Source organism: Equus quagga, chromosome 13, assembly GCF_021613505.1.
Source record: "Equus quagga isolate Etosha38 chromosome 13, UCLA_HA_Equagga_1.0, whole genome shotgun sequence".
NCBI classification, from domain to species: domain Eukaryota; kingdom Metazoa; phylum Chordata; class Mammalia; order Perissodactyla; family Equidae; genus Equus; species Equus quagga.
This window is the reverse complement of record NC_060279.1, coordinates 21,120,649-21,148,609: the sequence shown is the minus strand read 5'-3', so window position 1 is coordinate 21,148,609 and position 27,961 is coordinate 21,120,649. Positions and strand designations below refer to the sequence as shown.

At 35.9% G+C, this 27,961-nt stretch overlaps 1 protein-coding gene across 5 annotated transcripts in view; it reads left to right on the top strand.

The window, feature by feature from the left end:
• Positions 1-27,961, top strand: part of KCNK2 (potassium two pore domain channel subfamily K member 2) — a 145,576-nt gene that overhangs the window by 40,510 nt on the left and 77,105 nt on the right. For all 5 annotated transcript variants that reach the window (XM_046684036.1, XM_046684037.1, XM_046684035.1 and 2 more), the window contains exon 3: positions 11,886-12,003. In XM_046684036.1, the coding sequence (XP_046539992.1) occupies positions 11,886-12,003 (118 nt within the window). The remainder of the gene's footprint in view (positions 1-11,885; positions 12,004-27,961) is intronic.

Genomic DNA, 27,961 nt, shown 5'->3' with positions numbered 1-27,961 from the left:
TGGGAGAAATTCCTTGTGTCAAATGGTATTGCAAAGTCTTACTCTCTTTACCATGACCAATAATATGCAATTAGGACTCTATTCTATCAGTTTATGATAGTGATTTTATGTGAACTTAGAAATCAGTAAGTACAAAATGTGCCACAAATAATTCTTGAGCAGTTAGCATTACACTAGATTTATGGGCCGTATGTGACACAAACATATAAGACAATGCCTGATGAGCATCTGGGATACGTTATATGCGGATAAAATAAACAAGATGTTCACCCAGCTTCAAGCTTATGAATGGATTCTTTTTTAAAAAATTCATTTATAACTGTATTTATTGTTTGGAACTTGCAAAGTGTTTTCATATAGAAATAATATTGTAAATGATGTCCGAAGCTAGACAACCAAAGCTGTAATACAGCTAAACTATAACACCAAGACCTGAGGCTGGTTTGCCGGATTATTTTATTATTGTTTTTACTTGTTTTGACCTAGTGGTCCATTTAGGCTTTCTATGCCTCAGCTTTTTTGGAAGATAAATAAAATTTATCTGATTCCTATTAAGTGATTCCATGTCGATAATGGTCAGAGGGTTATTTTTGTGAGATGCCGCAGCACCTTGGGTCTTGCACTGCTGGTGCCAGATAGTTACTCAAGGGCGGGTTGCTGTCTAGAGGACACCCAATAGATGCACAGCAGGTGATTAAAAATGAAAAAGTGAGTGAGGTCCAAGTGCATTCGGTAATCTCCTGATGCCAACCCTCTTCTCCCTCCATGCCTCCTCTAGACTCTCAAGAGAGTGCATGTTGCTTTGCTGTGACTTTTCATTTCTCTCTGTCCCCACCCAGTTTCAACATATGCTGCTTGTTCCACCAGCCTGAACACTTCCTTGGTTTGAGGGAGTTTTGAGAGCAGGAGAAGTGAAGGTCACTAAGGATGTTTGGCCCAACTGATACCTTTCCAAGCATTAGACCCATCCTTTACTCAAGGCTGCCCTGGCGGTGGCATCTTCTTATTCTAGGCTTCTGAGCAGAGAGGACCCTCCGGTCTCATACTGATTATGTGGATTTTGGGGCATCTTACCTTTCTTAGATTGCTGTGCTCTGAAATGCTCCTGGGACTGGTGTCTTTGTGTGAATGAAGATGAAGAGTACAGCATATGTTAATGATTAATGTAGAAAACATGAGGAAAGATGTCAGGCTTGTTTCCAGTGCTGATGGCTGTAGCGTGACACTCTTAAGTCAGTCTGAGAAGTGCCCGAGAGAAGGGTTTAATTGCATTTTTGTGCAGTAACTATTGGACAGGTGTCAGGGATCGCTCTGACACTCCAGTTGGCTTGAAAAGGTATAAGAAATTCTATCAGGGACCTGTTTTCAACAAAATGCATTTCAACCAATTCAATATTTGCTATAACTGGTGAGTGAATGGGTGTGTAATTGAGAAAGACAGGGGAAACTTGGAGAAAAGCTAAGAAGCAAAGACAGGATAAGTATGAATCACTACATTTTGTGAAGTTATTCACGTCCTATTTTTGCTGTCTTGATTTTGTGACATTGAGCCAAGAAATATAAACATATTATGCAGTTTTGCAAGACTTCCTTTTCTCTGCATAATGTTAGTATGTCATTAGGAAACTTACTCTGCAGTGTATTAGGAAATTTTACCTGGAACCTGAAAGCACAGAAATTGCTTATTAATGGCAATGAGTCAACTCAGTTGAAGTGAGAAATACAGAAATTTTATGAGGCCTGAAATAGAGCAACTATCAGAATATTATTGGAATGTTTTAGTGTTGTGATATTTTGCCTTAACTGATGACTGATTTGGGTTGTGGGAAGTTTGATTTATTCAAATACAAATTGGGTTAACTGGTCACTTTGTCATTTGTGCGTGCATGTACAGAGTCTCAGATTTTCGATCCTTATGATCTTTTAGTTACATATTCAGGAAGGGCAGGAAAAAGTTTATTTGTTTTTAAAACCTATAACTAAAAGAAAAAGATTGCCTTTCTGTGGAAACTTCATAAATTTCCCTAACGTTTCCCCCTGTGATTGTGTTTATATAGGTATAAAGACTTTTTTGTTTAAACTTGTATGTGTTATGGAAATACAGGCTTAAGTGTATTGGAAAATCAAATGAGTAGAGATCAGGGACATTCTACTGAAAGAAGCCAAGAGAATCTCCAAATTTGGGAATTCTGTGGATGCACGTAATTGACAGAGTGAAACTCCCTTTGTTCCATTTTGGACTATTTTTTTCTCATCAGTTTAGAACTTCAGGCCTTAAAAACAGTGCATGAATAAATGTTGGTTAGTGTGGTATGCCTTAGGCAAAATGGTATAAAAATATTGTCTTGCTTGCTGTATCTCCTTGATCTCAGTCTTCTGCCTACTCAAATCCTATTTTAAGGACAAGCTCTTTTAAAAGAACTTCCTAGATAGAGTGAGTATAACTTGTGTTAAGTTCCTATCTTACTCTTTTAGAACATTCTCTTCTTTGTTATCTATACAACCTTTACCTTTTCCCCTCTACTTGTCCTTTTGTTTCTTTCTGACTTCTCATTCTACCTTCTTCTCTCTCCATATTTTCCTTTTCCTTATTAATCTTCCTTCCCCTGATTATGCTGAGATAAGGTGGAAGGGGGCCAGAAGGATAGAGGTGAATTTTCTGATAGAATATTAATGTACCATACAATAATATGAAATCTAGTAAAATTCATGGAAAAATGTACAGTTGGGGAAATTCAGTATGCTTGCTTCATATGTATTTTTCTGGCTCCTTCGGAGATGCAAGGACCCCAGGGTCTTGACCATGTTTTATCCTTTCTATACCACAGTGTCATTTTGCACAGGTCTCAAAGAGTAACAGAATTGCAGTGTTTCAGGTTCAGCCCTTGTCTGATATATAAATCATCTCTCTAGCAACTTTGAAAATAGTCACTTGAATTTGGATACCATCATACAAATTCATTCAATGATAGAGGAATGGTTATGTAAACTGTTTCATGTGTAGCTACTCAGTGAGATATTGATAACTTATGAAGTGAGATATTGATGACTTCAAAATGTTTGGAACATGCTTATGTTATGAAAGTAGCTGAAAGCAGATTTAATGATTATAACTGTTAACCAAAAGTTGAATATATGCATGTTGCAAAAAACTGTTTTAGGGACTGTGATTTTTTTATTCTTATTTTTCCAAATGTCCAATAATATGCATATTACTTTTGTGATTAAAAAAACCTTCCAAGGGCTGGCCTGGTGGCATAGTGGTTAAGTTCGTGTGTTCCGCTTTGGTGGCCCAGAGTTCGCTGGTTTGGATCCCGGGTGCAGACCTACTCCACTCCTCAGCCATGCCGTGGCAGCATCCCGCATACAAAATAGAGGAAGACTGGCACAGATGTTAGCTCAGGGACAATCTTCCTCAAGCAAAAAGAGGAAGATTGGCAAGAGAAGTTAGCTTGTGGCCAATCTTCCTCACATACACACACAAAATCTTCCAAAGTGGTTATAACCAGGGGAGATGACCCTAATATCCAGCAGCTTGCCTCTTGCTTTGGGCCTGTTGATGACATCCACATCCAACTCTCTGTTGTTCCCTGCTTTGGGTTTTAAGCTTTCGTTTCTACTAATAGGAAATAAATTTACACTTTCAAAAGAGCAAGAAAAAAGCTGCACACTTCATCAGTCTGTATAAAAATAGCTTTGACATGCAGTTGCATAATCCCTAAATAGAAGGAAAGACATGAGAAGGTAAGTGAGGTGTTTACTTTTAGAGGTGCTCTCTAAAGTCTGGGGTGTGGAAACTGCTTCCTGTAGGAAATACTGTCTTTTTAAATTATAAGAATTAAGATTTTGTCTTTTTAAAAGAGGATGCTTCTTTATGAGAAGTTTCTAATTAATATGTGGTTGAACTTAGGTCGTGCATTGCTTGGAAACACATTCCAGGATTTGAAAGCCTTTTTAAGAAAACACAAAATGTGTTTTGATTCGAATTGTTTCCAACAAAAACAAAAGATTGAAAACATGATTGCCTATTACCTTTCTCACTTAAAAGATGCACTCTGGGAGAACTTTAAAAACGTTCTTCTTTACCAGATTCTAAATATAGAATGATTTAATGATCTGTGTTCTGTATAAAATATGCAAATGTACTTCTTCATCTTTTTTGTCCACATGAAGTCAGAAACATACTATCTAAAAAGAAAAAGATTATTGATGTTAGATTTAGAAAATCTAACCTTTGTCAATACTTAAAAAGTTCATTTAATTGTGGGATGTAATTTTCGGATTTCTTTTTCTTTTTTGAATTTATATAGATGCCTCTCTTTTTCCTAGACAAAAAAACAAAACAAGTGCCATCTCCATATAGCTATAGAATAGCTGAAAAACTAAGTTATGTGTAATACATGTCAAGTTCATTTATCAGACTGGAGACTAGAATGTGTATTAGTGTGGAATAATTTGATATCAAATGATGAATATATAAATTTACTTCTACTAAATCTAGTCATCTTAAATATAAACAATATCCCTTGATTTCTTGGATATATATAAAAGTTGGACACAATGTGAATTTCCAATAAAGATTCAACAGTCAGTCCATTTTTTCCCAGAATAGCATTCTCAGCCATATAGAGTTTATCTTAAACTAACAAATATACATCCTTCACAGTAGAATTGTAAGCAAGACCATCATAGACTGATTTGTTATTAACAGTTTCCTCCTTATGGGAATTAGTTTTAATACTGCGCTAATAAATATCACAGTGCAATGAAATTTAGCATGTTATTACACACTGTTTATCAAATGTAAGTATCAGTGTTTTGGATGCTACTATGAAATTGTCATTTTGTAGACCAAAAAATACTTGGATATTGACAATTTCATATGGTTCAAACTAGTATTATCATTAGTTGAGTGCTGCTTCTGGAATATTCTTGTGGAGCAATATGCTAATACAGTGTGGTTTTCCAGAAGTCGTTTGCTCCCTTGGCAGATTATCAACAGTCCCAAGTGGTACTGTGACAGAAGTATTATCTCGTTCAAGGAGCCAACAGCATTACTTTAGTTGCTAGAATACCATGAAAGGATAAAAAGTTGAAGAAGGTGGATTTGGTTTCTGGTTTTCCTGATGGTACAACAGGTGTGCCATGGGGTGGTTTTGTATATAAGTTTGCAATAAAGCCCTGTAGTGCCGTTTCTTGGCGGAACCTAATTTGATATGTGTAATGGCCCAAAGAAGCAGCCTGAGTAATTAAGACTGCTACATGTCCCACTGACATAGAGGAGAAGCTTGTCATGCAAATGATGTTTATAAATAATATTTCAGACAGATATGGCTAATAAAGTTCAGAAAATACTTAGGAAATGGATGAGCAAATGTGACTCCTCATTGATTCAAACATGCCCGTCGAGGTTGCCTAGGCTCCACCAGTAAATATATGTAATTTCCTGCCTTGTAAGAGGAAAGGCCACCGTGAGAGACTCTCTGGTTTTATTATCAGGACCTTTACAACAGTTCACATTATCTGGCATTGAGTGATCATAGTGTTGACACACAGCCAGAGGTTAAGAATGAGATGTGTAAGGATCTTGCAGCCTTTGGCAATAGTACTCACACATGACTGCATATTATTGATGGATGTGATCATTTTTGTGGTGTAACAATAAATAGTAATGATACCTACTATTATATCTTCTCACAAAGTCCTTTGGCAATGAGAGCATCATTTATTATTTTGCTCTCCTCATTATGCATTCTTCAAGTCTTTCAAGATAATCTTGCTTACATCGTTGAAGTGATCAAAGGCAGTGTTGTGAATGTGTGATTTGATTCCTTCCCTGAAGACTAGCCTCCACTCAGGATGAAACTAGTTCCCCCACAAGGAAATAGTGACAAACAAAGATATACAACTGTACCTTATGGAAATTTGGCAAGAGGACACTTATGTTACTCTTTGAGGAACGGTGGAATTATACAGATGTCAGAATAATTATAACTGGATTTGCCCATTATATCAGTTTATTGGGAATAATGTCCTTTTTCAAAGGAAAAAGATAATCTTAAATATCCAGTTAAAAGTTGTCACTGAAGGGGGCCGGCCCGGTGGCGCAGCGGTTAAGTTCGCACGTTCCGCTTCTCGGCGGCCCGGGGTTCGCTGGTTCGGATCCCGGGTGCGGACATGGCACTGCTTGGCAGCCATGCTGTGGTAGGCGTCCCACGTATAAAAACTAGAGGAAGATGGGCACGGATGTTAGCTCAGAGCCAGGCTTCCTCAGCAAAAAGAGGAGGACTGGCAGTAGTTAGCTGAGGGCTAATCTTCCTCCAAAAAAAAAAAAAAAACAAGTTATCACTGAAGCAGCTGTACATACATCACTGGTGTAACCTCATTAGTTGTGAATACCTTGTACCTGCAGTTCAGAGTTTTTATATCACTTAAAAATTTCAGATTATTAATGTGACTCTACTTTAGGATTATAGGTATAATAGCATATTTTAATGAAATCCTGATTATGATATTAACAGTAAAGGAATTTGTGGAAAGCATTCAGAACATTCTGTATTGTTTTGATGAACACAAGCATCTGAGCATCAGATTAAAGGAAAAAAAAAGTGAAATCAGAACTTTTGGTGTCGCTTGTATTTTAAGATCCATAATATAACCTCCTCTGAAAACAATACATTCTTCAAGCCTTCCCTGGGGTTTAATTTCCAATATCTTTTCCTTCAACGAAAAAATAGCTAGTCAATTTCTTTATAACATGTGGAAAAAGCTGTTGCTGGGGATTGGACTCATGGGAACATTTTCATGATTGTCAGTTGAATTCCAAGGCTGTGCTAGTCCCATATGATTACAGATAAGTGTGTCTTAGCAATGTTTGGTGTTAAAGCTGCATATAGTTCCAAAATGCCAGATGACATTGAAACGTCAATTTCTGACAATTCAAGAGTGTGCAAATTCACAGTAGAACTCAGTGAACTTTGATTATAAAGCCATCATTGTCATGGAAACTAAAATTTTTCATAATTACATTTATAGGTAATTACCTTTATCATCTCTAAGAGTATAAGCCTCTTAGAACTCTATTTCTTTCTTTCTTTTTTTTGCTGAAGAAGATTTTCCCTGAGCTAACATCTGTGCCAATCTTCCTCTATTTTTTGTTTTTAGTATGTGGGCTGCCAGCACAGCACAGCTGCTAACAGAGTGGTGTAGGTCTGCAGCCAGGAACTGAAGCTGGGCTTCTGAAGTGGAGTGTGCTGAACTTAACCACTAGGCCACCGGGGCTGGCCCAGAGCTCTATTTCTTAAGTTTAAGCCCATACTCTTGACTAGAAGCATGTATTCAACTTTCTTTACTTAATAATGTACATTATGTGTTTCTCTATAAACTGATGGGCAAAATTGACTGTGAATCCAATCAAAATTATCTTATGCTATTTCTGTTGTAGATTTTAGGTTTGGAGTCCCTTCCTTAAGCAATACTTCAGGTAATCGTATTTTAGGATTAAATGCATAAGATCTCACATTCTCTTTACCCTAACCTAAGCAATTCAACTTATTCATAAGTCATCAGTATGATTTGATGTTCCAGAAAAGTTGCCTTCAATGGAAAAGTGGATTTTTATTATTTATGAAGTGATTGTTACTTTAGACACATAATGTGGCACTTACAGAAACAGCTCTCACGAAGGCGTTTGTTAAGTGCTCTCATGGCCTGAATTGATGTTGAAATTGCAAAGACTCTCAGATCTATGTCAGTGCACTTGCTAAGGGCATCCAATTTCCTGTAGATGTTGACCAAGAGACCTTGTACAAAAATATAAAATAAATTTACAGGAATACTCTAGAGAAAGGCCCTCATGGTAGACTCATTCTCATAGTGGTTTGACATACTCCTAGTTCCATCTGAAGCCTCTGTTGCAATAACCACAGCTCTGTGATAGCTATTTACAACCCACACATTGCCAGACATTGCTGTTTCTGATTATAAGTCTATATTTGCTTTTTTTTCTTTTTGCGTTTAAGTAATTTGTGGACCTTACCCAAGTGTCTGGGTAACATTGTACGTCATCACTGACAAGCAAAAGAATAGGCTAAAGTGATGATGCTGGCTTGGAAGGCTATATTAAATCAGTTAGCTTGCTTCTAGTCAGTAAAATAATTAATTTTACTTAATAGGCTGGAGTCTAAAGATGTGCCTTCTCTTTAGCTTTATGACCCATGATTTTACTTCTCCGTTTGTTACCCACTGCCTGGCACCATAAACAGTTGATAAATATTTTTTGAATAAACGGACGTTTGAAGAAATGTCTGTAAAATATAAAAATAGACTTTGGATGGAATTATAATCTGTCTAAATCCACTCTCTCCTTTATTTTTGCTGAGAGCATTAGTTTTTCCTGAGAGTTACAAAGCTAGAGATCAGTGAGCCTGTGCTTACCTTTTTGTGTACATCTCTGATTTGTTTATTGGTACCTTAAAATATTTTCCAAAGGCATTTTTAGTTTTTTGAGTTTTATCTGTCCTTTTTGTTTGCTTGCTTTCATCATTGTTTATTAAGATACCATTTTCTTGCCAACAGTCAATATATTTAACCACAAAACACTAAAACCATTGAGGATTTTATGTAACAAAAAACAAAGAAGTCTGCTCTCATTATTTTTGCTTACCATTGCTCTGGAAATACTGGCCAATCTAATAAGAGATGAAAAATAACAGAACATGGCTGTTGAAAGACGCAGAGATATGATGTCATTATTTGTAAGCTATGAACTTGCTTACTTTGGTTTTTCAGGTAGAAAATAAACTCAAACAAAACAAAAGGAATAGTAAGAGCTCAGTATAGAGCAGTGGTTGTGATCCTAAGATGTGGTGCCAAGACCCTCTCAGAGGTTTGATGAGGTCAGCGCTATTTTCTTAGTAGTACTAGATGTTTTGCCTTTTCCGCTCTCATTGTCTCATGAGTGTTCATTGTTTTCCAGAGGCTGTGTGATGCGCTCTCCCAACAGAATGAATGTGGAAGCATTTTTTAGAATGTAACTGTTTTCTGTTAAGCCAGACATTTAAGAGATTTGTAGAATTGTGAAACAGTGCTTCCCTTCTCACTAAATATTTGTTTGTTTTGGAAAACATAATTAATTTTCATAAAAGTAGGTTACTTATGTTAACACAGAATAGAATTATTGTTATTTTTAAATGAATTAATCCAAACATTTTGCAAATTAGACATTTAAACAAATGTAGTAAATATCAATGGTTGTAACTCACATATACAAAAGCTCCTTTGAGACTGTAAAGTGGTTTTGAGATAAAAAATTTGAGAATTGCTGGTGCAGAGAATGGACAATATATATTTGTGTATGCAACAGCAATAACCAGTTATAATTTAAAATGGAAAAAAAGTAAAATACACAAGAATATCCTTACAAACCTATTTGAGGTATATAAAAATACTCTATTTCAGGATATTAAAGGGGACTCAGTAAATGGAGAGTCATAGCGTGCTCTTGATGGGAAGTTTCACTATTATGATGTGTTCATTTTCCTTATTTAATTTATAGATTTCACATATATCTCAAAAAAGAAAATATGTTAGACTTTTGGAAATGAAAATTTCTTTAAAATTTAACTAAATGATTCTAAAGCTTATGCAAGAATAGTAGTTTAGTGGGGCTGGGCCTGTGGCATAGTGGTTAAGTTTGGCGCACTCCACTTCAACAGCCCGGGTTTGTGGGTTTGTATCTCAGGTGCAGACCTACACTACTTGTCAGCCATGCTGTGGTGGCAACCCATATGTAAAATAGAGGCAGATTGACACAGATGTTAGCACATGGCTAATCTTCCTCAGTGAAAAAAAAAAAAGAGAGAGTAATAGATTAGTAACTGCAAAAAAATATTTTTAAAAGAAGGATAGTCAGAGAGAACTGCCTTATCTGATATTAAGTTTACAATAAACAATCAGATAAAGAGAATCAATTCTCTCAAAACTAGCTCTACTGCATGCTGTACCTATATGTGTGTGTGTGTGTGTGTGTGTATATGTGTGTGCATTTAGTATATGATAAAAGAAGCATTAGTGTTCAACTTCACTCACAATCAAGGATATATAAGTGTAAACAACTCTTGTCAGCTCAGTAAAGATAAAATACTAATATTAGAGGTAACAGTATTGCTAAGCATGTGTAAATTGTTGGGGGGCAACTGTAAATTGTAACAACCTTCTTGGATAACTGCTTGCTCCTATACATCATGTGCTTTAAAATATTCATAATCTTTAATGTGGCAAATTTATTTCTAGTAATCTCTCCTGAGGAATATTCAGAAATGAAAAAATATTTATACACAAATATGTTCACAGCAGCACTTTTTATAATTAGACAGACTTTAGAACAGCATGCATGTCTACATATGAGGCAATGATTAAGTGAATATGGTAAGGACAGGAAAAAACTGCATATAGAATAATACTAAGTACAAATAGAGAATACGTTTCATATGCTTCATAAATCCAACTATGTAAAAGTATAGCAAAATACCAGGGGCGGATACCTTATGACATTAACAGTAGTTATCCCTGGATTCTGAAATTATGAATAATTTTTATTATTCTCTTTATGCCTTTCTGTATTTCCCTAATTTTTTTTTACAGTGAACATAATATCATTGTTAAAGTCAGTAGAAGCATTACAATCCAATTAACTTTACACACAATTATTGAAGTTTTAATTTATAGATAAAAACAAATCAGACAAAAGAGATTTTATATTGCGTTTCTGCTGTGGATTACCTGCTCTTTTCCATCTGACAGTCACCTCCTTGGATGGTGCCTTCATTTTCACAGGGTAGTTTGTGTCCATTTGCCAGTAAACTATATAACCTTAAGCAAATCACTTTACCTCTCTTGGTCTTTAGTTTTCTTGCCTATCAGGTGAAGTTCCTTCCAATTGTAAAATCTGGAAATTAAGTGATAAAGATTTCTAAAACTATTTTCCCAACAGAAACATCTTTTCCTACAATCTGTGTGTCTCTCTTTTACTGCACATTTTCTCCTAACATATTCTCTTCCATGTTGGGGCTTCTGGACCTCCCCATCTCCTCCCAAACATCTGCTGATTGAAAAAGGATTTAAAATGTCATCTTTCTGTCTGCCCCTCAGTACTACTCATGGTAGCAGCCAGATTCTAGTGTCCCTATATGAATGTCGTTGACTGTCATCTACAGGTCTTTGTCATAGAATTTATAAAAATCAGTGGAGATTCTAAGAATGTAGGTATAAATGGACTGGCTTAAGTGTGATGGTGAATTGCTGTTGCCTTTTCTTCTCATCTTAGCCTGTTTTTTGGACCTTACTGATATATACTCTCTACTGTTACAACTCTCTACTATTACTCTACTCTGTTACTGTTACATATATTGATATATACTCTCTACTGTTACACCTCCCCCAGGCTTAGATGCATGTTTCACATTTGAAATGATTAGCGCTTTGGAAATACTTGTGTTTTTGATGAAGCTATTATATATTAATTGAATTGTAGTTTGCAATCTTGATATTTTTACTCTGTGGTGCTTACTAAAGAACATTGCTATATTTAGTTGTTAATTCAAGTAAGTCATTAAATATGCTAATGGTGATGATAGGAATGCATATTGGTACAATATGCTAAGCTTCATGCCGATCCATTCACTTGATATCAAATAACTTTCTTATAATTGAACCGTTGTTAAATTTTTTAGTATGAAGTTTTAACCTATATTGTACACTTTAAATGGAAGAGCAAACCTTAGAATTGATTCTCTTTGTCTAATTAGTCATTGGGGTGGGATAAATGCTGTTTGATGCCTCCATGTGATTCCTGTGTACTGATGAATTTCTTTTTAAACTTGCAGCAAATAGTGGCAGCAGTAAATGCGGGAATTATCCCTTTAGGAAACACCTCCAATCAAATCAGTCACTGGGATTTGGGAAGTTCCTTCTTCTTTGCTGGCACTGTTATTACAACCATAGGTAGGAGACAACTTATTTCGTTTATTTTGGTACAGTTTGTAAGCTAAAATTCATTTGTTTGAATTTACTTTTTACGGTTGATCAAAATGTTCCACTTAAGTTAGACAACCAGCTTTCAGTAAGTTGACTTTTAAAGGTTTGAACAAAGGAAGGATGGAAATGAATTCGTTATTGTTTCAGAATACTGAGTTAAGTTTAATACGTGTGAAACTCAAGAGCAGTGCGTCGAGTCTTTTGACTAATGGATAGAAGTGTCAAGAACTGGCTTGAAATGATGATTTTTGGGGGGCAAATAGTTTTCGGTTTTTCCTCATCTTTGATTCTTTAGTGTAGAAAGAAAGGATTTGTGTACAATTTTGGCATTCTTTTCATGAAGTTCTCATTCGCTATCACCTTTTTCAATTTGTAAATTTCAACTCTACCGTATACCAGGTTGTTCTCGTTCTTGTATGCTTGTCTCTTATGATTACTCTAGGGTTGCTGCTTTCACACGTTGTTTTTCCAATAGTAAAAATGTATAAAAATTAACACTGAAATGTGAGGATTACAAAAAGAATTAAAGTTTAAGCCTTTGCTGTTTTGCCTTTTAATCACGTTTGTTGTAATGTTAAAAAGGGTTACATAGTGGAACATGGTCTTTTTTGGGGGCTTGACTGTCCTCACACTGAGCACCTTCTAGGCAGCCGAATGGGTACACGTGATGACGTCTCTGCTGGTAGTTATTCAGTGCTCAGGAACTATCCCAAGGATGTAAATACAGACCCCATAGTGAAAGCCCCACTTGCCGGGCTGTGAGGATTCAAAAGGGTTACAGCTGTCTTACTGTAGAGGTGGGTTTGCAGCGTAATTTTCAAGATAGGGAAGGAAATTGTCTCATTATAGTTATGAAGGAATTTCAGGTGGGAGAAAATACATGGTGGAGTGCAAAAGGGAATTCTTCCCTTCCACCTATGTTTGTGATGAGATTTCCTCTCATGGGCCTGATCTCTGATTATGGGGTGTGAATTAAGATTTAAAAGTTTTAGTTTTATTCTTTGATGTCGTTAATAAATTATGAAGAATATAAGGTTTTTAAATCAGTACTTTATATCAAAGTCCTAAATAAGAGAACGTGGTCAGTTTATGGATGAACTCTCACTTAAAATTTCCCTTTGAGAGGAATTTGTAGTGTCCTGTCATTATGTGAATCCGCTGTAATGCCTCTTTGTGCTGGATCACTTGCCAGTGAAATAAATACCTTAGCAAGTTGATTTTTGCCTTTGTTAAGAGGTCAGGGAACTATATTTACTCTTACATTTCCATCAGCTAGGTCAAAAGTTGTGTGGCTGTGAAAATCTGGAAGAATGGTAACCTTGATTTCTAACCATAATAACAGGTTAACTTTGGTGCTTAGACATCTTGGCCATTTCTACTATGGAAATAACTGTTTATTGTGTAAACTACTTAGAGTCTGGAAGGAAAAAAAAGCTCACAGACTGAGTGAGAATGGTTAGTTTCTGCCCAATGAAAACTCAAAAGTCCAAGTTATAACTCATCATGACCACCACTAAATTATTCTGCAAGAGACTTAGTTATTATGCAGACTTGCTGTTGCATCGTATGTTTATAAACAGTCTCATTTTTTGAATCCCAAATTCAGTAAGTTTTGCAGACATATACTTCAACACATGAAAAAAAAAATAAACCATTATTACCAGCCTTACCCCAAATTATAGCCATTAAGCACAGTAGCTGATTATTTAGGTTGTTTAGGGAGCTGACTGACAGCCCAAATCTCCTACTGTTCTATCTCGAGTGTTAGTCTTAGGTGGATTAAGTCATTCTAGGTTACCCACATTTACTCCATGGTCTTTTTCTCCCAGGTCAAGGCCATCTCTTCTGACTTTGAACTAGATTATCATCTAGGCCAGGGTAAAAATTTTGGCCTCTTTCGTAAGTGTCTACTTGACCTCCAAATCATAATTCAATAAAATTCAAAGTACAATTATTAATATTGCTAATGATAATAATTGTGTGAGCTTTGAACTGACTTTTAGCAATCATAGAAATTGCAACCTCTAGCACTAGCTGCATTGCATTTAGTCATTTAAAAATAGAACTTGAGGCAGTTTGGGAGAATAAATTGCAGTGACTTATATAGGGTGCCTGGTACAGGCAGTGCTTCATGGAGCTGTATTGGCTGCAGTGGTCCAAGATTTTTTATTCAGTGTTATCAATTTGTCTAAGAAGACAAAGGGCCCTTCACTATTCATTGGAAATATGCCCAAGGGAAGTTCAATTATACAAAGTAGAATATTAAAATTTAAGGCCTAATTTTAGAGAATCTCTTCATATGTCTACTCATTGTTTCCAAAATCATACCCTTCCAAACCCTTCACAAATTCCATGCCACGGTCGGCAGACTAAAATCCATTCTTGACTATTCTCTTTCTCTCCTACCTCACTTCCAGTCCATCCGTCAATTCTGTTGGCTCTTCCTTTAAAGTAGATCCATAATTTAACTACTGCTTACCATTCAAACTGCTACCATTTTGGTCCAAGCCAGCATCATCTCAACGTCAGCATCGTTGCAGAAGGAAACCTTCTGCTCAGAATTCTTCTGTGATTTCCAGCTTGGTTAGAGCAAAAACCATAATCCATTGCTTGTCTCACCTAGTAAGAGGCAAGTTCTTTGGGTTTAGGGATTTTTGTGTGTTTGAATCTTTTCTGTATCCTCAATGCCTGACACATAGTGGATGCTTAATAATTATTTTTGGAATTAAAAACAAATAGCCATTCTAAATGGTATGGACTGTGGATTATTGGAAATTATGTAACACTCAATTGATACCTCTTATGCTAAATTGTTAGCTTTTTCAACAGATTTCATTACCAGCTTGTTTGTTTGCTTGTTCATTTATTTATTCAACAAATAATAAAGCACCATCACTCTGCTACTGTAAAGATAAAAGATAAATTACTTGAGCCTAATTTGCACACAGACCAGTCAGGCAGGCCAATGGACAAATAATCATTTACAATATAGTGTGCCAGGTACTATGGGTTAAGAGAATTTAATGGGAATGTATAGCAACGACACTTTACATAGATATTGGGGTGGGGGGGTGGGTAAGGAAAGGGCAAGGGATACTTCCCTTTCTTTAGTAAATGGTGTCCTGGTTGAGACTAGAAAGAGAATTAGGAATTTTCTAGGTGAATAAAGGTGGACAGGTAACATTCTAGGCATTGGGAGTTCATATGGGAAAGATTAGGGGTAAGAGAAAGTATATTCTGTTTGGGAATTGCAAGTTATCTAGAACTGTGGTTTGTAGTTGAAGGGATTCATCCTTAGGACCACGTCAATCGGGAAGTCAATGTAAGTAGCTCTTGGTGAGTCACTGCTGCTTCTGAGACTGCCGGGAGTGTGAGGGACACAGTCCCTGCTTGCAGTCCAATTTGGGAGATGAAATTTACACATATGAAATCACTGAAGAATAGCAGAAATAAGTCTTGTGTAATCGAATGTTATGTGGAACAACAGTTTAAGTGCTATAAGAAATGGGAAAAAGGAAAGAACATGTGGGCTGGACCTGGGAGCAAAGTCTTCATTAGAGAAGTTGGATTGGAAATATGCTTTGAAGAAGATGTTTTGGTTTAGATTGATGGAGGGGAAAAAGCCTCCGAGTCTGTGACATGGCTCAGCAAAAATACGAAGAGGGGAATGAACTTGATTTTTTTCGAGGCTAGAAAAGGAAGTGTTTGAGTAGACCAGAGGAATTGTTTAAAGGAATAGTGGGAAATATTACTGACTGATTCAGATGGCCAGAGTACGGTTCAAAATAATTTGATTTTTGAGAATTTTAGACCTGCTATAATGAGATGCAGCATGGATATTTTTGGAAAGTGAGGTGACAAGTTAAAAGTGATCTGAGAAGATGCATCTGTCAGGAAGAGGATCTATGGAGACTGACAGCTGAGAGAGAAATTAGGAGCCATTTCAGTGACCCATGGAAGGGGGATGAGGGTATTGACTGGGATGGTTGGAGATGGTGTTGAAAGATGAGAGTAAGACAAAATGTTCAAATAATTAGTTGCAAGAATCAATAGGCCTTGGTGGCTAATACAATGAAGAGAGAGGGGTCAAAATTTTGAATATTGAAATTAATATTTAGGTAGCAGGCTTGCAATTCATAGGCAGTGATAGTCGATCCTGTGAAGAGAAAGGAGTTAAAAAATGGCCAAGATTTTATATGTTGTGTTATATTAGGAAGCTTCGTTTTAATAGTTTCTCTCCCCTCAATTTTTGTTTGTTTATTCTTTAATTCAGATGGCTCCCTCCTGGAGCTCACAGTGAGACCGAAGAGACAAACAATCAGCACGTTAAAAAACAAGACCATTATCCACAGCAATAAATGCTACAAAGGAAGTTCATGTGCAATAACAGAGTAGACAGTGGAGCCAGAGCAGGGAGTGGGAGGTGTTCTAAAGAAGACTGATTCAAAAGCTTTCTGAGCAGGTGACATTTAAGCTGAAGCCTGAAGGATGAACAGAAATCAGCTAGGTAAAGGAGAGTGCAAAGATGAGTTCAGACAAAGGGCACAGCAATTGTGGCATGTTCAAGGAATACAGATGAAGCCATGTTGCAGAGCCTGGGGGAAGAGGCAGGGTTAGGAAGATTCACAGGAGCCAGAGTATGTAGGATTCAGTAGGTCATGGCAACGTTCTAAATTCAGTGGGAAGCCACTGAAAGATTTAAACAGAAGAGAGGCATGATGTGACTCAGGCTGCCGTTCAGAGGGCAAAAGGGGAAGCAGGAAGACCAGTGAGAGGTTGTTGTGTGAATCCATATGAGAGAAGCTGTTGACTTGGACCAAAGAGGTGGCAGTGAAGAGAGTGAAAAGTAGACAGATAAATGATTAAAAAAGGAAAGCTTACTGATAGAGATATACTTATCTCTGAGAATAGTGCCATGGCGGGGGGTTAGTGTTTTAAATTTTAAGTTATTTTAAAGCTAATAAGAAATCACTTATGCTCTAGGAAAGGCTGTTGGCAGAAATGATGTAGTGGACAACTATATTCTGTATTGGAGGTCAAACTGTATTGGAGGTCAATTTAAAGATTAGAATACAATGTAAGATGATTTTATTACCTGAAGGAATTAAAATATAATAAAATTTTCCCCAGTAGAAAGTAAGTTGGAATGCCAGGGTCAGAATTTCCACAAGCTTATCCCTCGATCGTCATGATCTTTGAGTGTCAGAAGGCAAATAACAAGGGCACCACTATGGTCTCCAGCAGCTTTAATATCCTAGAGCATCTTGTTAAGTCTTATGGAAAACATTTCCTTGGAGTACCAGTTCTCATATTTACAAAAGATTCTTGTTTTCTACCACTTGAGTATAGAGATTGAATTCAGTTATGTAGTTTCTGTGTTTAGTTTTTCTATGTTTTGAACCAGCCACCAGGAGTTTCAGTTTGTTTTTACCTAAATTGAATTGCTAAAGTTGTTATGACAAAGGTCACAGATTTACTACAAACCCATATTTTGCCTATTTAGCACAATGCTTAATTGATTAGAAAAACAAAAAAATAACAGGAAAAGAAAGTTTTGGAGTAATTTTAACAAACAGTTCCAGATGAAAAGAAGAGGTCAGTTTTGGAAATGCGGAGGGTATGTTGAAAACTATAAAGCCTTATGCACGTCTTCAGCAGGAAATCTAGACCTATCTGTCAGATATGGTAGAAAACTATAACTTAAAGGGTGAGGGAAAAATTGTAAGAGTATTTTCTGTTCCGTTTTGTGATCTCATGAGGCTGCTATCTGAAGTTGGAAGTGAATAGATTCAAAGCAGTGGTGCAGAATCTGACAGTAAGCATTTTCCCAGGGCATGATGTCATTGCAGCTTTCGGTGTTGAGTGTTATCTTATTAACTTAGTACCCATGTAATTCTGTGGCATTTCACTGGTCTCTTGGCTGTTCTCAGAGAACTGCCTATTGGATTTTGAAAACCCATTTTAAAGGAAAGTTAAGGTTTGTTCAGGCAGTTTACAAGGCAGATAATCTTCCACGATGACTTCCAGCTAACTCTGCCATCTCGTTGCATTTTTCTTTATGTCAGTTTGTTCAAGTGGATGACTAAATTTTTCCAAAATATGTAATTCTGGTGTTGTGCGGTTGAAGTCCAGAAGTTGAAATTAAGAAATTGTTCTAGGTCTTTGATTCTCTGTTTCTCTTCCTATCCACTTAAATTAATGAAAATAAAACCTATTTCAGGATGTTAACGTATGTTCCTGCCATTCAAAATCTTCACGTAGATTTATTTATTTTCTAATTTAAAGTGCATTTCTCAGAGAAGATGTCTTATGAATGGTAGTTAAGTTTTCATAGTTCAGAATTATGCTTGATAGGCAATAGAGCTGAATTATTGCAGGAATAGTGTTGTACACTCTGAGGCAATAATGAGACAGATTAGTCATCTTCTCCTCTCATTACGTATGTATGTTACATCAGTCACAAAGAGGTTCAACCTGGAGCATCTAGTACTCAGAATCCTGTGTTGGGGGCTGGCCTGGTGGCGCAGCGATTAAGTGCGCATGTTCCGCTTCTCAGCGGCCTGGGGTTCGCCGGTTCAGATCCTGGGTGCGGACATGGCACCGCTTGGCACACCAAGCTGTGGTAGGCGTCCCACATATAAAGTAGAGGAAGATGGGCACAGATGTTAGCTCAGGGCCAGGCTTCCTCAGCAAAAAGAGGAGGACTGGCAGTAGTTAGCTCAGGGCTAATCTTCCTTGGAAAAAAAAAAAATCCTGTGCTGGTTGGAAGGGGATTTCGGAGCGTTAGGGATATAATTTTCCCTGGAGTGAGGCAGCTTTTTTTTTTGGTGGTAGGAGAACACAGAGCGAAATAGCGTAGATCTAACAGAAACTGGAAGTCCCAGTGAGAGGAGGGCCGGCCGTGGTATCAGCGTGGTAGTCATCCAGATCTTGAGGTTGTTGAAGTCAGAAATTGCTTGTATTCTAAAACAAATACACTTTCATATTTTTCTGCATACTTTTGAAAAGTGTGCAATAACGTATTTTTAATCTTCTGGAAAACAATCACTGTCAAATATTGTGATCAAGAAATTACCCAAAAATTGAAAGAAAGAATTGTCGTGAAGTTCATGCCCTGAATAAATACAGAATCAATTTTTTGTTGTCTTTTTTTCCCTTTCCAACCACTGAAATGCAGCTCTGTTTGTCATAGATTATAGATTTTATAGAGCATCTGACTGACCACCAGATACACAAATATTGCTCCAAATGTGATTAAAACTAGGTGAGATGTTTACCAGAAAAATACTTTTTGTAACTGTCTCAAGTATGTCTTTTGATAAGGAAGGAATGTAATAACATTTGTCTGGGCCTGTCTACTTTCAGCTAGTAATTATGGTACATATTTGTTTTCTTTCCAGTACTTTTTTTTTTTTTCAAATTTTTTTAGACTTGTGCAATCTTACTCTTGGAAAATTGGCATTGTTATTTATGTGGTGCTGTAAATATAGCATGATGTTTACCAAAGACGTACCTGTGCCAAATGAAGGTCATGTGAAGTGTCGTGGTTTGTGTGTACCTAAAGTAGAATGCAGAAATGACTAATTCTAAGTGGAAAGGAATTCCATGCAGCCAACTTGTGGTTCTAACATACCGTTGGGGGAAATATTGATAATATGAACAATTAAAAGTCACAGACCATCAAAATATGCACATTAATTACTAACCTTAAACTTTTTTCCCTTCTGACTTTATTTTTAAGGCAAAAACAACAAATATGAGCAAATTTAGTTGATGTGTTATACCTCTCCCCTCTAAGCTTAGATTTCTCTTATTGAAGATGCTAAAAAAGAGTGAAATTCCCAAAGGCAAGCAGCAAGAGAAGAAAAAAGGAAAGAAGGGGTATGAAATAAGTCATAATCTGCCTAAATGGCTCCTATCCAAAGCATGTATGTTTTGGGGGCTGGCCTAGTGGCGTAGTGGTTAAGTTTGCACACTCTGCTTCTGCGGCCCGGGGTTGATGGGCTTGGATCCCGGGTATGAACATACACACCACTCATCAAACCATGCTGAGGTGGCATCCCACATACAAAATGGAGGAAGATTGGCATGAATGTTAGCTCAGTGACAATCTTCCTCAAGCAAAAAGAGGAAGATTTGGCAACAGATGTTAGCATTTCCTCATGAAAAAAAAAAAAAAGAATGCATGCTCTAGTAGGTAATTTCAATGATCTCTGTAGATAACGGAAACTAGTTTTAACTTTATTTGATGCATAAAAAATAGATTTAGACATGACCTCCTAATAAATATTATACTGACACTAAATAATATGCTATACATAGTCATGCAGACACTTAGCCTAGTTTTATTTACGTAGTACAGCTTAGAATGAAAATATTTCTCCCCTATATTTTTTTTAGAGGAGTGATACAGTAGAAGGAACATCAGATTTCATTTCAGAAAGTCTAAGTTCAGGTGTTTGTCTTTGCCACTACCTGAGCTTGTGTTCTTAAGCAAATCACAGTTCTTGTATTATCCTTGATTTTCTCATTTGTCATTGGGGCTAGTGTTTCTTACAATCAGAGTTGTGAAAGTTAAATAAGATTATATATGTGAAAATAGTCTGTATACTGAATGTCAGTGTACTAATTTAGAGTAAGCTGATTTTATTTTTAGAGTAATTTTTATTATTAAAATGAACGAATATTATCTTTTGAACATGTATTTACATTATCAATTTCAACAAAGAAAGAAAAGACATTCTTTTAATTGTTATAAAGCATATAATGTTTGCCTTCACATAATTTATTAAGGTTTGCTCAAACCAGTTATTCTCACAGTGCTAAGTGCCAGACTTGACGAGTTTCTTCTAGTTAATTTGTATTTGATTTAATGAAGTGAGTTGATTGGTTATTTTAATGATATATGGATAATCCAATATGTGATCATCAAAATAATATATAATGTAAGTTTGAGATATTACTGTTAGCTTACTGAGTATAATAAAAATTAATATTTGTATAAATCTGTTTTCTATATGATTTAAAAACAATTTATGATTCTCTGTCAGAATATGCGAAGTTATTTCTGCAACAAACAATCCTCACATCTTGATGGCTTTACAAAATGAAAGTTTATTTCTTTTTAACACTATATGTCCAGTGTGGATTGACGGGAAGACCCTGCCCATTGTTCTTGCTCAGAGACTTCTGCTGGTGGCGCTTCCTCTTTCCATAGCCTTCATGAACGCTTTGGCATAGGGAGGAGAGCATGGGAAATTGCACACTGGCTGATCAAGCTTCTTATAAGTGCCCACATTGTTTTCACTTATATAACATCGGCCAAACCAACTTCAAGAGCATAGGTGGAGAAATGCAATTCTATGGTATGTTCAGAAAAACCAGAATATTTGGTGGCAACCCTAAAAACTACCATAAACAGATATACTAACTGAATACTCTCCTTTAAGGTTATTTGATATTCAAACTAATTAAAGATTATAAGAAAATATATTTTATATTTTAACTTGCTTTTCCAAACTATGTCTCCATGACTGCGATAGAATTTTTAATTTTTGACATGTAATATTGGCTCCTTTTGTACTATTGAAGGAGATTGTGTTCCAAAGCTACCCTCCTGTCCAGTGGTTTCATCAGTGAACTATCTCAAAATAAAAATAAAAGTTAACTTGTAAAATTCTAATCTTAGTTTTTTGGCAGAGATTTTGCTGTTGTTGGTGATATTATTTAGGGATTCCACTAGTGTTTAGAGTATTTTAGTAATGATCACTTAACAAGGGCAAAATTATGACGACAAAAACATTCAAACCATTTAGGAAAATAAATAAAAATAAAGACTGAGTTTATTTTTGATGTAGAGGCAAAATAATGCAGGGGTCAGCAAACTATGGCCTGTGGGCAAAACACAGCCCACCACCTCTTATGTAGTTCCTGGAACACAAACACACCATTTATTTTAGTATTGTGTTTGACTGCCATCACACTGTGATGGCGGAAATGAATACTTACAACAGAGGCCATATAGCCTGGAAAGCTGAAAATATTTATCGTCTAGCTCTTTACAGAAAAAGTTTGCCAACCATTGGACCAAAGGAAAGAGTATAAAGCAAGAAAAAATAATAGAATTTGTAAATAGAAAACCTAGATTTGAGTATTGACTCTAACATTTATTCACTGTGTGATTTTCTTCCAATGGTTGAACTTGCCTGAGTTGTTTCCTCGTGTGAATAGTCTAAATGACTTCCTAATAGGTGAATAATAATAACTGTGCTTGCCTTCTCACAGGATTTTATGAAAACTCAAAGAATAATATATTTAATAATGTTTAACTATTATTATTAACTATGCAACGAAAATTGACCATTTGTAAGGAATATGCTGTATTTCTCCATTTCTCTTCATTGTCCAATAAAGGCTGAAATAAACTTTGTGACTTCATTTCTATGAACCTCTGGGAAGAGAAGATTCAAGAGTATATAATCATGTTTCTTGAAGAGCAGGTCCACAGTGTGTATGAGATTCTCAAAGGACTCCACAGTCCTCAAAAAAGTTTAAACAATTGGCTCAAATAATTTCTATTTTAGTTTTCAGACTGATAAAAAATGATGTTTTGAGGCACTTAAAAAATTGCCAGAAAATACCATATTAGAAACATAGTAGCAATATGCTCATGTAGATGCCGGTGGACTAAATAACTACTACGAGAACTGGGCATAGTGCTCAGAAAGAAACCATGTGAAAATACATTTCTAAAAATGAGAAAATCTTATTCTACTGCTGAGCTCTGAGTGATATTACAGTGTCAAATATTTTCAGTTCTCCCAAACTCCTGGAGATTTTGAGTTGTTTTCTGTAAACATATTGAGAAATGTTATATTTTCAAAAACTAGAGTGCTACTAATCCCCATCCGTGGCATTCTGGGTTTAAAAAATTCAGACTTTGGGAAAAACTTCAAGAAAATGAAATTTAAGTGACAGAAAAAAGTCAATATATTCTTTTGGGGATACATTAAGGGTAGAAATTGTAGATTTATGATAATAGAAAGGAGGTTGTTATGCTAAAGACACTCTTAAAATGGATAATGATAGAGAGAAAAAATATATCATAGACCTCATTGTAAATTATGTTTCACAAACTCTTCGTCTTTCTACAGTGTTTCCTGGTTGACTTTTATAAATGTTTGCTGAAAGTCTGAAGATGTGCAGTGCTAATTGCCTTTCAAAATTCATGGAAACTCTAGAAAAGATATAAATCAAGACAACTCAAGATAGGTGTTTTGTTGGTGTCAATGGAGAAAAGAAATCATATTCTTTTATGTGGCAGCATTGGACATGAGAATAGTGAGGAGTTAATGATATGCTCACTTAAAATCAAATGCCGTATACTTTTACTTAAAAATTTAATAAGGAGTACATGTACCTGATTAAAGAAATAGATTAGAAATCAATAAGCAGTATAAAAAATATAGAGAGACAGCTAAGTCTTCCTCCTGCAGCGGACCTCCAATCTCATTCTCTTTGCAGAGTCAACCACTATTAACATTTCTTAGCATTCTAGAAATCACTTGGGTCTATATATTTATGTGTGCAAGTGTGTAATTAATATATACATGTTCCTTTATTATACAAGTGAAAGCTGCTACCTTGCCATCTCCACATAATAATAGATCTTGAAAAATTTTCTTATCTCTTCCTAAAGATTTGCTTTATTTTAGCAGCTGCATAGTATTCCATTTTAATGATGTCATATCCTTATCCCCTTTGATGATCATTAGTTGTTTGTCACTACAAACAGTGCAGCATTGGATATTTAAATGTTATATAACATATAACATATATATTTGAGATTTCACATTTTCCTTTATCCAATATCACTTTTTAACAGTCCTTTTCCTATGCTTGTTTTTTAAAAAGTTATTATTATGACTCTTTTATTTTTTAAATTGCATATATAGATTGTTTTCTTCTCATATATGGTAATATATGATTAATATAAAAATAGAAAATACAGAAATGTATAAAAAAGGAAAATAACTAGATATGACCATGTTTCCTTGTAGTAATTTTTCTGTATATGCTTGATATAGTTGATATCATATCATAATTGCTGACTTTTAGAGATATTTAACATGCTAATATCTATGATCCTTATGGATGTTATAAATTTGAGTTTGTTGACATAAGATATCTGTCATTGAGTGCCTAATTAGTTTTTCAAATTAAAAATAAAACAATGACTTAGACCTTTTAAAGTAAACTACAAAGTTACAGAAAGTCATTACTTAATCTACTTGTCATTTATAATGGCTATTACTTATACTGTGCTGCCTTACCTTTGTAAAGGAAAATAAATGTTTTGTTCACTTATTCTCTAGGCAACATGATCCCGTCATCTAAATTGTTGTATCACCCAACATAAGATCCAAAATGTGTCACTTAAACTGTGAGAAAAAGAATGCAGCATGTCATGTAAATACCTTGTTATGAAGATTTATCTCACAATTAGCTTACATAATCCTCAATTTTTTCAATGAAGGTACGTGAGTAGAATAAATATTTGCATATTTGCAAGTAGCTTCCTTTTGCTTTCACACATGAAAGATAATTTAACTTGGTGGAGTATCAAATTCTTGGATCACAACTTTTTCCCATCACAACTGTGTGTATTTCTTCTTTATTACCTGTTGGCATTTCCTGTTAGACTGGAGTAGCTTGATACCTGCCTGATTTTCCTTTTTTTTTCTTTTTTTCTTTTTTTTTAAAGATCAGCACCTGAGCTAACAACCGTTGCCAATCTTCTTTTTTTTTCTGCTTTATCTCCCCAAACCACCCCCATACATAGTTGTATATCTTAGTTGCAGGTCCTTCTAGTTGTGGGATGTGGGACGCCACCTCAACGTGGCCTGACGAGCGGTGCCATGTCGGCGCCCAGGATCTGAACCCTGGGCCACTGCAGCGGAGCACGCTAACTTAACCACTCGGCCACGGAGCTGGCTGATTTTCCTTTTTTTATTGGTAACCTGTTTTCCTTAACTTTTTTATTTTAGAGATTTTCTTATAATCTTGCACTGGTTTCATTTCTTTTGTTAGTTTTTTTTTTTAAGAAAAACTTTTTTTAATTATAGTTTTGATTATTCTAGTCTAATGATTTTGTTTTTCCACCTTCAAGGACACTGATAATTTTTGTGTTGTTTCTCTGTTCTCAATTTTCTCTGTGTATCATTTGCCTCTTAACATTCTTTCTATCTTTATTTTTTCTGTAATTCTGGAAAATCTTTTGTGTTCTGTAAGTTGCAGCCTTGATTAGAATTCTGCTGTTTCACTCTGCTCCTTAATTATCTTGAATCCAGATTTTAATTTTGCAATTGCGTGTTTAGCTTCCTTTCAATATTATATTATCATGCCCATATCTTTTCCTTACTTAATTTTGTCTTTAGATCCCAGTGAATTCATTTTTTGTTGCTTTAAACTCCAAATTCATAGATAGAGTGTTTTATTCTTTCCTGTGTGGTTTGTAAACATATTTTGCTTCTACAGTATACCATTTTCAGAGACCTGCTCTTCCTAGTCATTCATTCGTTCGCTCAGCAAATATTTATTGAGTGACTATTGAGTAGTTTCTAGGTGGTTGGAGTGCATCAAATAGACAAAAAACTAGTGAGAGACTTACTAGGGAAGTAAGTTATATAGCATGTTCCACGATAGTTAGATAGCTCTGGGGAGAAAATGGACCAGGAAAATAGGCTGGGAGTGGGAGGTACGATTTTAAAGACATCTAAAAGGTGATATTTCTTTTCCAGTTTTCTACATTACTTGTTTTCACTTTGGATTTGTGTTTCTAACCTGTGGACATAGAGTGGAGATGGGGCCTCAGAAGTTCTTTCCACTTAGTTCACTGTGGGCAGGCTTAGTAGTGGGGTAACAAAAGTATAATGAGCTACCAATTTGTGCATTTTGGTTCACTTTCTTCTGCTGAATGGAAAGTCTCATATTCTCTGCCTGTCGGCTCTGAATTGTTATGGAAACAAGGAAATAGTATTTTTCTAGCTATTGTTCTGAGCTCTCTTTGGAAGTAGTCCTTTTGATTTCTTGCTAAAATCCTGCATTCCAGGATTAGGTTTTCTAATAGCTTGAATTTAGGGCAAAGGGCTTAATCTGAGATAGTTTTCATAACTGTGAAGAGATTACAGAAGGGGAAAAATGTATTAAGGGTACATTAGGGCAAGGGCAGGCCTTCTCATGATTATCACTTCTTTTGTACTTGTATTTCACTTCAAGGCCAAATGAGAGTGTGTAGGAAATTAGGTAGTAAGGATGCAACGTGGTGTGGAAGAGTGGTTCTCATGCCCCTCCCTGCCCTCTATCCCATGGAATCTTTTCTTTAAATTAAATTTTATGAATTTCAAACATATATAAGACAGATAAATGGGTCTCTTTGTGTGCATGTGTCTCTGTCTGTGGTGGGGCAGCGAGTGGTGGCTTGCATCCAGGGGCGGGCAGCCTGCTGCCATGGTGGGGAAGACTTTGAGGTCAGACAGATCTACGTTTAAACACTGGTTGTACCACTTTTGATTTGCCCCTGTGTGTTTTATTTCACATTTCTGAGTCTTGGCATAAATAAGTTTTAAAACACTTTTCCCAGGATGTTACTTTGGGAGTTAACTAAGAAAAATATACCCAAAGTGCAGAGGATACCACAGTCCGTTGCTCATAGTGGATTGTTAGTCAGTGTTAAGTTCATTCTATACATCTTTCCTGTTCAGATGTTCCCAGTCAGAGGTTGGGAAATGGCCCTTTCTCCACCAACTTCTCCCAGTCCTAAGGCTTAAAGCACACATTGTACTCTCTGTGGGGAATTATGGCAAATCATCTTAGACAGCAAAGGAAGTTCCCCAGATAAAAGAAGAATCTACATTAGGTGGGACAGAACCAATAAAAAGATTAATAGCATATGATTGATAAGTCACCAACAGTTATTGGGTGGATTATTTGTGCTTTTTGATGATTCTTTGCTTGACAGAAATATATAAGAGGTGTAGATTTGTAAGACCTAAAAATCCAAGAGATGTTGAGAAGTCAGGAAAATTATGGCATCAGACTGAGAGATTTGTCTTTTGCATGGTCTCTTGTGTGATAGTATAATATTAGCAAACAAAAATAGCGCTAAGTGGATTCCAGGTACTGTTTTACATGCTTTATGTATATCAAAAATTTTCATCCTTGCGACAACCCTATAAGGTAGTTGCTGTCATGATTCCCATTTTTGGATTAGCAAACAGAGATGTTGAGAGATTAAATGACATGTCTAAATCACGCAATGAGTACATGGTATTAGTGGGGTTTTAAACCCACAGAGCCTGGTACAGTGTTGGTGCTCATAACCTCTGACCTGTATTGCATCATATGTTGAAAAAAGTAGAGTATATACTTTACCATAAATTTTGAGTGAACTGATATCTGTTCTCTCCCTCCTAATGGTTAGGGACTTACTTCTAAGACTCTACCTTTCCAGGTGAAGGGGCTATGCCATTGTTACCACTGAAAAATTTCTAAGTAATTTGCAGAAAATAAGCTTGAAAAACACTGCCTTCTATCTCTGATGTGTCCCCCAACACTCTTTTTACTTGGAGATATTTTAATCAAGCAAAGTATATCTGCCTTTACCATGTGTGAGAAAACCTTGTATGTTATTCAGGCTAAATGGCCTTATTCTTTTGATATTGAGGATATAGTTTTTAAATATGTAAAATGTGCATCTTTAATTTTCTTCTATAGTATATCTTTTAAAAAATAAGATACACAAATAAGTTGGTTTGAAGATATTTAATTTGTCAAAGTCAAAGAATGTGTGGGAGTCTGGTCTCTTACCAGAGATAAATATTAAAAATGCTAATGGATGTTGAATTTAAACTGAATGTAATCAGTG